The sequence below is a fragment of the Pocillopora damicornis genome, chromosome 2 (genome assembly GCF_964200805.1).
Source record: "Pocillopora damicornis chromosome 2, jaPocDami1.2, whole genome shotgun sequence".
Taxonomy (NCBI): Eukaryota; Metazoa; Cnidaria; class Anthozoa; order Scleractinia; family Pocilloporidae; genus Pocillopora; species Pocillopora damicornis.
In genome coordinates, this window is record NC_142671.1 from 30,472,457 (window position 1) to 30,485,621 (window position 13,165).

At 39.0% G+C, this 13,165-nt stretch overlaps 1 protein-coding gene and 1 pseudogene across 1 annotated transcript; one reads left to right on the forward strand and one right to left on the reverse strand.

Moving 5' to 3' along the window:
• Positions 1-1,822, reverse strand: part of LOC149050805 (uncharacterized) — a 2,705-nt pseudogene extending 883 nt beyond the window's left edge.
• An 8,793-nt stretch (positions 1,823-10,615) lies between these two features.
• On the forward strand, positions 10,616-11,383 carry LOC149050806 (G protein-coupled receptor GRL101-like). The gene has a single exon (XM_089193257.1). The coding sequence runs from the start codon at positions 10,616-10,618 to the stop codon at positions 11,381-11,383; it is 768 nt and encodes a 255-aa protein (XP_089049383.1).
• The last annotated feature ends 1,782 nt before the right edge of the window (positions 11,384-13,165 follow it).

Sequence of the window (13,165 nt, forward strand, 5' to 3'; positions counted from 1 at the left end):
AAGATGATTTCTCGCCGTTTGAAGTAGGAGTCTTCTTTGTAAGAATGTGTTTCTTTTGAATAATCCGGGGATTAGATTGTTTCCTCTCAGCAGAGTTGCTAATCGCAGCATATTTACTTTCCTCGACACCTCGACCTTGCCGCTCCAAGATTTCTCTCCTTTTACGCTCATAAAATCCAAAAAAGGATTCACCTGAATATTTGTTGACGCATTCCCGTCAGTCAACAGGATAGTCGCACACTCTTCATTCCCCAGTCGTTCTGTCTTCGAGATTTCGCACATCTATGTCAAATTGAAACTTATTCAGTTCGCTAACTATAAACTCCACTAAAGTGGCGTTACCTGTGCGAACGGAGTGCATGACTGGAGTGCTTCCGTCGTCATTATGTAGGTTCAAATCAACGTCCTGTTTAGCGACATTAACCAGTAGTCTAACAATATCTTCTCTGTCGTCGATGCAAGCCCCAGACAGCACATGTCGGCCCTTTTTTATCAACGATGTTTACATACGCACCGTGCTGCAACAAGAGTTTGAGTAAGTTGTTACGTGTGCGACATTTCTCGTCAGGTAACTGCGCAGCATGCATAAGAGGAGTCAAACCCTGTTCGTCCACAAAATTCAGGTCAACTCCGCTCTCGATAAGAGTGTCTAAGAGAAAATTTTTTCGAGCTTTGATCTCTTGTCGGTCCAATATAGCGCTCTTCTTCGATACAGTTGCTACACTGAATAGCGTCAAACGAAGCAGAAAGCTGTATTGCCCAATGCAACTAGTCGCGGTTAGTTAACCTTTGACGACTAAAGATCTAACAGATAGACAATAACTTTTTAGCATTCAGGGGCTGAAAACCTCTAACTAAATGATAGAAAACTCAAAAGAAGTAATTATAAGCATGTCAGACGAAAGAGCCAAACAGACGAAACTGGAATCCAAACGCAATTCAAGATGGCTGCTTTATTTTCCTTTTAAGCTTTAAACACAGACTGCATTTCACAAAATTTAACTGAGTCGTGCTGTGTCATAACTTATGACTTATCTACCTTGAGAACAACTTAAATAGTTCCTTTTGAATATCACTCTTAAAGAAGGAATAGAGAACTGGATTGACAGCAGTGTTGGCAATCAGCACCAGATAAACCATATATCTGAGCGTCCCAGAGAAGGGACATAAATTGGTGAGAAAGCAGAGACAGTGGTAATTCCCTCCGAGGTACGTGATATTGAAGGCGGTCATCACCAATATGATCAAGACGGTGGAACTCCTGTGTTGCACTCTGAATACTGCAGGTGGCTGAATGTTCTGTCCACTCATGTTCATAGCATGGTTGTTGCGAACTTGAGCAATCAGTTCCCTGGTCTGGCGGTTGACTTTCCAGGCAATGCAAAGGAGATGAGAAGTTGCAGTGACAAAGATAACGAGGGGCAGAATCTGGAAAATGAGCACTCGGGATATTTCCACGAACATGGTAAATGTCGGATTGTGATTGTAAGTGAAGATGGAAGGCAAAAAGAAGAATAGAAATGGGCCATTCCAAACCGTAATAATCATCACCCAAACAGTTTCTTTCATCATGTAAGACATGTGCCACAAAGGCTTTGTGATGGCAAGGAAGCGGTCGACCGTCATGGCGAAGAGATTGGTGTTGGAGCAATACAAGAAGGCGAAGCTGACTCTGAAAAAGAGACCAGCATGGGTGAGGTCGACTGTGTAGAAGAATTTGACGCCCAGGTTTTGTCCTGATGAAGTAAATCACAAGACCGTTTCCAGTCACAGTGACTAAAATTAGGACCCATCCACTCACCCAAAACCATATATCAGGCATGTCAACTGACCAAAAAAGAGCAAACAAAAATAATAGATATTTTGAAATATTAGGGAATCTCAAGATCTTGCCATTTGTTTGATCATTTCGTTGCGGAGAATCATAGGAAAATAAATTTTTCCAAATTTTTGTCATGGTTCTTACTTCAGCTGTACATATTGAATACCAAAATGAGTGGAGCGGACTAAATTTTGCGTAAGAACTGCTAACTACCCGCTGATCGCAAAAGCTCAAAACTGTAGTGTATAATTTGCCTAAAAACAAATTTTTTTCAGAAATAAGTGGAATGTTCTTCTAGAATAAAGTAATTCCAAGTGTGTTTCATTTGGGGTTTTGCACAATGTTATAGTTAGCATTATCAACGAGGTATTTTCAGCCGCATCAAAATTAGTCCATGGTTACTAAAATCAGTCCAGAGCAAATTTGGGAATCATACATAAAGGTTTGAGCGTATGGAAGGCGTTTGAATCTAGCAATTCGGAGATTACAAACTGTGGTGTAAAGATGGAGCACCAAAGATTAATTTTTTGGATTTACATCATTGAGGTTTTTTTTCAAACAACAGGGCATTTTGCCCGCAAAAAGCATTGGTTCTGATTATGCTTAAGCCTACCTGATATCAAAATTTGACAGAAATCGAGTATAGAGGCCTTTCTGCGATGCTTTTAATCACCGTGCGCAAGCGTGGTTCTGCATGCATAATTATGTGTCAGTTTTGAGCAGAAGTTCATGTCGGTAACAGACTAGGCTAATTCATTTCAGTTTAAAACGAACTTTTTACACAACCCTGGAACGCCTTCAGTTGTTTACATATCAAAAAGGAAGCCTTTCTCGTCACTTTGTTCTTGAAAAAACCTACCTGCTAATGCTTTTGATTGAAAATTTGGCTGATTTCTGTTGTTAACTGCAAAGTTTCGCCATGCGACTAACTCACGGCTTGTGGCGGCTAATTTCGCACTTTTTGGGGGCATTATCAAGCGAGCTTTACGGTAGTCGGCTTACTGTAATTTCTCCTCTCGCTATCATGGAAATTTCGTTAGTTAAGTTGCATCTTAGTGAAAACCAACGGAAAATCGTAAAAACGCAAACGACTACCGAAGGTGATTAAAGTTTTCTTTGAAACGCAATTGCGCGCGGTGTTCCATTTAACTAGGTTATTGAACTGAGTACTTGCAGTTTTTAATAAACTGTTAATTAACTTTTGCTTTATGTGGAAAATGACAAAATGAAGTAAATGAGTGCGAATGAGTGCGATAAATTAAATTATTGTTTTTTTAGAGGGCACGGTAACGAATCTTGCAATCTGATTGGTTCTTTACCCGGTCAGTATTTTCCTATCTCTGCCCACGGGCCACGGTAACGCTTTCGTGAGTCGCCGAGTACATCCCAACTTTCTTAGTCATTTTTCATAAATATACCTCGTTTTCCGGCTGGGCAGTATTTTTAAGCAAACACGTCGGTCACTACCTCAAGCCGATAAATAACTTCTGAATCCTCTCTTTTCTCTCTATCAAATCACTTTGGTTGACAGAAAAATATTGGTTTCAGAATGAATTTGTATAAACAATAGTGTCATTACGTTGGCTGACAAGCGGCCTAAAAACCGTCTGCAATTAATTTTAATCGTTCACAAAAAGTACCCAGAAAGTTGAAACGTGAGGTATTTGGTTACAGTTCAACTGAACGATGGAACTTTCATTCATTTAATATCTGAATTTTCTCGAGCAATTTGTTCATAGTGAAAGAGCGAGCGAAGTTTTAATTTAAGTTCTACAACAAATATACGCTCCTGGTGAGTCTTTCCAATTCCGTTCAATTTGGACATTTGTACCTTAAATTGCACAACAGAAATTGAAGGAATTTTTTGAGAAAAGGCTGCATTACATTCCCTTGTGTCTCGTTGGAGTGTGCCGTTCGAATTTAGTTTTTGTGAAGGAAAGATCAGAGTTAAACACGCCATTACAGCAAACAAACGAGCAAAGTCTCACAACTTCAAAATAAAAAAAATTGAATTTACTCACAATTACTTTCCTCGCCGTTTACTTAACGAACAGAGGTAAATCTTCATACATGAATGAATGGTCGATGAGAGTGAATAATACTTTCCGTTAGATCATTGACTGATTTTGAAGAAAACATTGTCGTGACAGCCCTTGCCAAACTAGTTCTGTTGTTTTTCAAATTTTCCTACGCTTTTTTTTTCTTGCGCGCTCTCTAATTGACAGGTGTCAGATTGTGACAGATACTTGTAAAAATAATGTTTCAAAGTTTGTTTGGAAGCCTTTTAAATCACCTTTATCGTTACGGAAATGAAAATGTTTCGCTGAGGCATCTCTCTTTAATTTGCATCACCTCTATTTTAACTACCATTTACTCACTCAAAAATTGTTCAGTTTGTGGAAGATCTTGCCGTATTTACGGCCCTAAATCATTCGGGTTCTTTCGGAAAGAATTTCGTCAAGTTTAAAAACAATAAATATGTTATTTACCGGCTAAGGGTCGGTCCGTATGGTGAAAAACTGTGACCTCGGTCTTGAAAATGCTGCCCTCGGCCTACGGCCTCGGGCAGCATTTTCAAAACCTCGGTCACAGTTTTTCACCATACGGACCTCCCAGCCGGCAAATAACATATATATATATCTGTGGCGTCATTTTTTGAAAGCAATCGGAACACGGAGCAAATTGACCGTCATGTAAAGCGGTTTAACCAAAATTTTTCGTATTTCGATTGAAGGTTCAAGATGGAACCATACCTTTAGAATCTATCCGTCAACTTTCCTCTTTGAACTTGATTGTCTTAATCATTCTTACACAGAGGGACTTATTCCTAGGACGCTGCAGATCTGTAATTGACACCATTATTATATACCTAGTCGCTATCTTCAGTCGAATTTAAAAAAATGCGGTGTTTCAGTTTTGGACGGTCCACTTGAAAAGAAAAATTGATCAGAATAACAACCAATGTCGGTTTCAACCTTAAATGCATGAGTAGCACATGAAAATCTAATGCATCATTGACTAAAAGTCGCCACAACAAGTTCATTCTAGAATTGACCTTCATTTCAATGCAATCTGCCAACTCTGTGGCGTCTTTTCGATCATCGTAAACAGTTTTCTTAATTTTCAAGGTTTACTTTCACCTGTCATAAATAACCTTTCACTTATTTCCTTTTGTTTATCACTGAAAAAAGTTTGGTTATCTCGTTCTCCTCGTCAAGAAAGAAATGCATTGAACCCAACAAAATTACGAGCTTTGTTCATTGACAGTTCAGTGAGGAAACGATATAGTCAACAATGATATCAATTCACCACGTAATAATGAAACAATTTTTTTGTGTTTCTTTATTATGGTGCTCGTTTCGAAATACTTCACTTCCATGTTAACTATCGATTATCAAAACCGGCTGTATATTTTAAGTGAATTCTGTTTAGGTCTTCCAAGGTGAGCTCGCCGTCCGCTTTCCAGGTAATTCACTTTAAAGAAATGATGACGTTTACTTTTCAATTAGCTGGGACTCAAAGCACCAATCGGGTAAGCTGTCTCTATGGTCATCTCACGGTCTTTGTTTTGACAGCAGCTGTGTCTTATTTCTTTAGAAGCCGACATTTTTATCTCTCCTGATAACAACTGCAACTTAAATTTGCCAACTTCGCTGTTGCATGAAAAGGTTTGATTAATATGCAGCTTTGCTTTTAATTTTGCCGCTAACAAGTGAAACGACGACCTCTTTGCTACAACGGAAAGTCATTTTGATATCAACCACTTTAAGAGCTTTTTCGTAAACCTCCATGTTGGGCGGACGATCTCTATCCAGATAAGTGTTTGCAGTAGGCCTAATTTAACAGAAAAAGTACTAGTTTCAAATTACTTCGGCAAAGTTTGGACGGAACCTACGTACATTGCCTTCCAGTGAGCACAGCGCATACTCTCTTAAGCGGTATCAGTTGCTATCAACCCCGTTATTCAGTTGAGAATTAAACCTGGGCACAGTTCCCGAGCATAATATCAGCTTGTTTACGAAGACAATGTAAGTGCAAACTTTTAAGTCTTAACTCGATAACCGGGCTGGGGTATTCATAGGAGATACTTTCAACAACGGTTACAATCTTGCTGATCAGACTCAAAGGCCTAACAGTTAGTCCACTGGACTCCAGATCGAGAGGCCTGGGTACGAGGCCTGACCGGCTCATCGTGTTATGTTCTTAGGCAAGACACGTGACTCTTGCAGTGCCTCTCTCTCTCTTTGTAGGAGTGTAGATGGGTATCTGCGAATTGTCAAAAAGACGTGACGAGATACCATTGGTAAACTGTGGCGATTAGCATCCCACCCTGGTCCCTTCATGCTACAGATAAATTCAATTCATGTGCAACTTGGACGGAGATCAAACCACTTTCCTTTACCCTTTTTTAACCATGTTGGCTCGCCTGAATCAGGTGTTATTTTGCGATAGATGCCGCATTAATGTGCGAGGTCTTTCTACCATTATTGTCTGAAAGAAATGTCTATCAGCTTTAAGCATGTAATAAATATATCAGTTGAGTCCAGTTGTTTCATACTAGAGATTCTTAATTATATTTGATTTTTTTAAAGACAGACAGTAAACTTTTCCTTTCCTGATTTGGTAAAAAACTGGTATTTATTGGCTCCTGTCCGGCACCTATGAGAAACGTTTAAGGGGTAGGCTTAACCTATTTTCCAAATAAAATTTACGTTCTTGAAAAGCTAGCTAACTCTTTAACTCACTGAATACTCAAAGGGATTTGTCAAACAACAAAATTCAGAGTCTGCCCATGGATGTTTTTGGCAAACTTACCCGGACGGAAAAGCTGTAAGTGGCATTCAGTAAAAACTTCACAGCAAAGCGAATTATAATGTACAGTTTTCCATAGAGCTTTAAGCAAATTAATGCTTTATGACCATTATAAGAACAGAGCTGCGCGAATTTAGATTTTGTGACTCTTACGTGAAGCGTATCAAAGTAAACTCCATAAGCTCAACTGGCTTTATATAATGCTAGCTTTGGTGGAGTTCATCATCGAGAACAATTGAAGAAGAGAGGTCAATATTAAATTCAATTGTGTCACACAGCCTTTTGCTTTACGTGACTGGTGACTATAATATTTTTGCTGAGTAACCAGGGAACTCTGTTAAGATTGATTTGGGATGTAAGTGACTTATTATAGTTTGGTGCGTCAGTACTGAAAAGTGATGTCATGATATGAAAACGCCCATGTTAACAATGAACGTGCAAATGGTATCTTTAGCCTAAATTCTCAGGATCAGGAGTAAACAGTTTATGTACTCAGCAAAAATGGGTAGAAACTTTGTAAGTCTTCAAAATAGCTTTGTCAGAAACAATAAGATTTTATTTCATGCCTATTCGGAGAGAACAAGAACCTTTCCAAGAATCTCAAATTCTATTTAAACCGACTTTTTTTTCATTTTACATATCACTCACAGCTTACTCTCCAGTAACAAACTTCAGCGCTTGCCAAGGTTCAAAAACCTCTCCGAGTTGAAAATATTGTAAGTGATTCACGTTTGTGAAATAACTAGCTCAGTACGTGTCTTGTGTAATGAGCATTAACTTAAAGGTAGCGTTGGCCAAAACCAAAGGATCAGCTTGGGTACGGACTATTTCTCTGGCATCTCCTTATGACTTAAAAGTTTGTTCAACGATGTTAATTGAGTAAAAAATAAAAAATAAACATTTACTTTGGAAAGAGATGCCATGAACTAAGAATTACCAGGGTTCAAATGTTTAAGGTGATAGAACAAAACATAATACAACACATCCCCTACAATACTTTAACAGCACCCTCCCCTTGGGCTTGACAAGGACCATATGCTAGAAATGATCGCTGATGATTGATGATTAACCCAAATTAAGTGTACTTTGATTGGATAAACCTCAGAAACCTTAGCAGAATTCTGAAAAAGATGCTTTGTCATCCATCCCAGATAGCAACTTCCACCTTGGATTTCTCCAGAAAAAGACAGAAAAAGAAGAGAATTAGAGATGTAGCAATTCTCTCCCACGCCTCCGAAAAAAATCAACAGATTAGTGAAACAATGCTTTTATAGAAGTCCAAATATTAGCATGCGCTAAGTTTTGACATTTTCAGCAAGGTAACCGCAAACTGCATATCAGTCTAACTTTCCGGCTGTGAGGTTTTGTTCTGTTTTGTTTTTTTTTTTCACCATATTACTATGTTTTCGATATCGGATAGCTCTTGAAGATGTCGTAAGGAGAGGACATTTAAGAATCAGTGAAGATAGGAAGAAAGTTTATGTAAATACGTGCTTACAACTAAATTTTTCTATATTTCTGATAATAATGTTGTGCCCTCTATGTTGTTCTAGGGTTGTTTACGAAAACAGCATTAACTACCTGCCACGTGAAGTTTTTAAAGGCATGAAAAACATAATGGCTATGTAAGTAACTGTTTCTAAACTATCCTCTGATTAACGGTAACGAGGTACTGTAAAATTAGTAAGGATCTCGTGAAGATGCAATTATAGCAATGTTAGGAATCTCCATTATCTGCGACGAGTTCGGCTCAGGTAAATCTAAAGGCCTACAAAGCTCCAGACCAAAAACACGGAAAATCTTCTACCCCCGAGGACAGATCATACCTTATGATCAAAATCATGTGTGAGGGACGACGAAATATTACGACTGTGAAAGTGAAAACGGGCTGACTAAGAGATCATATTAACTAGAAGAAGAGTGAACCACCAAAAGGCAAATCAGACAAAACCTTGAGAGACACCAGGTCTCTTTAACCACCAAAAACAAGATCCTGCTGAGGTATTCCCTTCCAGATTCAAACACTGAGTTTACAAAGACTTCTAGCGTGAAAACCTCTCGAGGGTAAGCATGACAATACTCATGGGGTTAACTAAATCGGCATCGGCCACGCGGATAGAAATAGACCTGGAACCGTATAATCAATTGCGACTTAAATAGGGAATGTTTTATTCATTCTTGATAATTTAACTGTCACTTTGAAGAACTTCTCAGTAAAATGAAAATTCGTAAAAATACTGTGACATTATTGTATGACGCACTGCCTAATGTACGCTAAGATTCTTTTCTCGTTGCAGAACATTTTGAACAAATGGAAGATGTTGCCTTCCATCCTTGGCTAATTTTCTGTCCGGTGTTGTTTTAATTTACGCTTTAATGCTTGTCAGTTGACGCTCTACACTTTTCACTGTTTCATCGTTCTGTAGGAGCTTTTATTTCAACAATATCCGCGCCGTTACCAACGAACAATTCAAAGATGTCGCCCCAAGTATTCGATTCCTGTGAGTATGAGTAAACTGATAATATTCCAGGTGTGTTCAAACTACTTTGAGTTCAAGGGAGACAGATATTGTTGGTGCGACCTTCACGTGCTGTAAACTCACGGATAAGCACCCTTCCCCCATTTTAATGAATGTGCAAGTGATCATACCACCGGCCGAATTGTTTAAGAAGGGGAAATGAAATAAACAATTTTCACATACATACCACCACTGATATACCAAAAGTACAAATTGTGCCGCTATTATCGATCGGCTTTGTACATTAATGCACAGTTTATACTTTTGTTTACGCCCAAATGTTATACTCCTTGGGACGATCATATCTGGTCACAAGAAAAAGTTTGGGAAAAACTTAAGGGAGGGCCCCTCCCCATAAAGTACCCTCTCTATAATGAGCGACCCATCTTTTCTACCTGAATTCGAAATGAGCGCACCAGGTGCTCATTGGAGGATTCATAGCATATGAATATAACAAATAAAGACACTTCGGCATAGCCTGTGTAAGTATGTTTTACAAACTCAGTGACGAGTTATCCGTCTTCGGTGTCAGTTATCTTTAAAATAGTTGTTGAGAATTGGGCAGGAAAAGGAACAAGAGAGAGCCGAAAAACTGATTAATACATAACGGTGATAAGACCGAGTGGAGTCCAATTCGATCTGTAATCATACAAGTGATCTGCAAAATCGGACGACCGCGAGGCGGGAGTCCGATTTGTTAATCACGAGTATGATTAAGGACAGAATTGGACAAGGTCCTGTTACCAATTTATCATACATATTTAGCTATAGATAAACAAAATAACCTAACCATTCGAATTTCCGGAAAAAAAAAATGCACCTAAAAAAAATATCTCCAGTGGAGACAATTTCTTCAGTTAAAAATTCCTCCACTTTGGAAATTCCCCAGTTTTTCTTTGAATAAATGGTTGTTGCTATGGTTATTTCGATCATTCCTGTGATTGGTGGATTAGCTGAGTAGACTTAGTAAGACTGGCTGCTTTACCTGTCCGATTACAGGTGTCCGATTACAGTGTCCTATTACAACTGTACAGAATGATTAGTGAAAAATGAAGCTGCGGATGCACCCATAACATTTGAGGAATTAGTAATGTTTGTGATTAATAGGCTAAAGATGTCGATGTTATCAAGATTTAGCGAGCAAAGTTTGCCTGAACTGCTTTCCTTAAATTTGCAGGTACTTCCATTACAACGAAATGCGAGAACTACCGAAGGGTTTCTTTAAAAACATGAAGAATCTAATAACTGCGTAAGTTAAGTGGAATGTTCTCCACACGAGGAGTTTAAAATTGAAAAATTTCATTTGCCAGTGCCTAGTTGTACTGCGCTTACTGTATTACTATAACACTTTCATTTTCTTGCAAATTTAGATCCTGTGACGGATCAAATTTGTCTTTTTTTTTCCCTTTTGTTTTTCATCTGAACTCTTTTCATGAACCGTAGGACTGTAGACACCAACCTGATGTGTTGCCATTTGAAGAAGCAGGATGCAGATTGCGACTTTGCTTATGTCGACAGCTTTGCCAGTTGTGAAACTTTGTTCAGAAATCGAGCTCTTAGGGAGTGCCTTTGGGTGGTTGGAATTATGTCGTTGGTTGGTGCTGTGTTTGTCATCGTGTGGCGGTTGGTGTTTAGGGAGACGAAGAAGAAAAACAAGATACAGTCCATCATGTTGATACATTTGGCTGGGGCTGATAGGCTTATGGGTGTCTACCTCATAACTATAGGTGTGGTGGATGCCATTTGGGCAGGGGAGTATTATTTGCAATACTTTTACTGGCGTTCAAGTTTGACATGTCAAATAACAGGTGCCATTGCCGTGTTGTCAAGTGAGGTGTCTGTTATGACGATCTGTTTGCTCTCCGCCGACCAGATGAAGAACATTCTATTCCCCTATCGTGGAAAGTCCCTTACACTTAAGATTACGCACCTTTTGTGCTTCCTTATCTGGATTGTTGGTGGCATAATTGCATTTATTCCCACGGTGGGCTTTGACTACTTCGGTAGTCGTCAGAAAGGTCATCACTTTTATGGCAGATCAGTTGTATGTCTGCCATTGCAACTTTCCACTGATAAGCCGTCGGGCTGGGAGTACTCTGTTGCCATGTTTGTGGGTTTAAACTTCACCCCTGTGCTCTTTGTCGTTGTGGCATTTACGATGATAATCTATAAGTCCTGCGCATCAAACAGGCGCATGGCTCAGCAAGGGACTGAAAGAGAGAGGAGATGAAAGCCAAGTCAAGGGCAGCCGATCTGAGGAGGGAGGCCTCGCTCGCCAAAAGAATGTTCTTCATTGTTCTTACCGACTGTGTCTGCTGGATACCTATTGTGGTGATTGGAATGAGGTCTCTCGTGGAAAAATCCTTCCGTACACCTGGTGACCTGGCAGTTTGGATCGCAGTCTTTGTTCTTCCGGTTAACTCTGCCATCAATCCCATTCCCTACACTTTATCAACAGTACAGGTAGTAACTTGCAACCTTCATATCTTTGCTTAAACGTCTTGCTGCAGCTTGATCAGCTGAAGTTTAAAGGATACTTTCATAAACATTTTGTTCTATCCCGTGAAGAATATGAAAAGAATTATTTAAAAAGAAAATACATTCCGATTTGCAAGAAAATCTAGCGGGTGTTGATATCTGAATATTTTGCCGACTGTCCTTAATCTGCTAAAAGAAACCATTCCCTTAAAAAAAAAGTCTCGCAAAAAAAAAAAACGCCGTGTAAACTTATTACGTTTACTTCAACGCGTCGTTGAAGTAATTTTTTAAAATAACAGTTTTTTTCGCTTTTTTACCTGTCATCCTTCTGAGTAGTGGAAGTTGTAGAACTCAGGGAAATGTTGCTGATATACAGAGGGTGCTATTACTAACTAACCAGTTAAAAAATAAAGATTATATAATTCCCGTACCATGTCCGGTCATCTAGAACGACAACATTTTCGCGTTGCTCGGCATTAGGTATAACAGCCTTATTATGCTACTTAGCACCATAAACTAAGATACTGGCAGTGTTTAAATTTTTCTGTACGTGCCTTAAACTGCGTAACTAACGAAAAATTGTTTTCAAGTTATAACACTTCCGGTGAAGTGAAAAGATCGCACGAAAAAAAAAGAGCTCCAACCAACAAAGACGGTTCTGTTTCTGGATGACCTACTAAGCATAAGTGACTAGTACTCTGACTGGTTGAAACCTTCATATTGATCATTTAAGCATTGGACAGGACTCTCTCTCGGTTTACCGGCAGAACATCCCACGCGCGATGTTGGGAGAACTTCAAAAAGTTTTGAATCACCAGCCGAGAGCGAGGGAGTTTTGAACTTTGCGAGTTTCTTGCAGAAATCCTAAGAGAGTTATTACTCAACTACTTTAAAAATTAAATTAAGATTGATCGGTTCAGTGAACCATAGGTATTTGACCAATCAGTAGGCATATTATTTCAATTTTTTTGTTTCGCTTTTTGTTCTTGATGACTTGCATTTAGGTACGACGTGTTCTGAAGGCTAAATTCCAACAGTTCTGGAGCTATTTGATGGAAAAGTGAGGACGAAATCAAAACAATGGAGGTAAGTTTATCAGAAATCATCCTAAGGAAATAAGGACTGAGGACTAAGGATTAGGTACCTGTCTGATTAAGTTTTATTGCCACGCGATTACCTTCTGGCTTCTGTTGCACTTCTGCATGATTATCTTTTAAAGAAAAAAAGGAAGGAAAAAAAATGACTATCTTTGGTGATGTTGATTATTGCTTCATGTATGATTCACCCATCAACTCATCACTAATATTTACAATGATGAAGGTAAATACCATTCGAGTACGTTTGACTAATGTCATTGCTGTTTTCCAAAGGCCAAGATCAGGGCGTGGAAATGCAAGTCATCGAAGAAGGTATGAAATATTTACTCAGCTCAAGTAAACATGGGGGAAAGTCGCTCGATTTTCTAAATCGCGCGTTCAGGTAATTCTGAAACGAAGAGAGACAGAATGCCTCTGAAGAATGGATGGGCAAACCT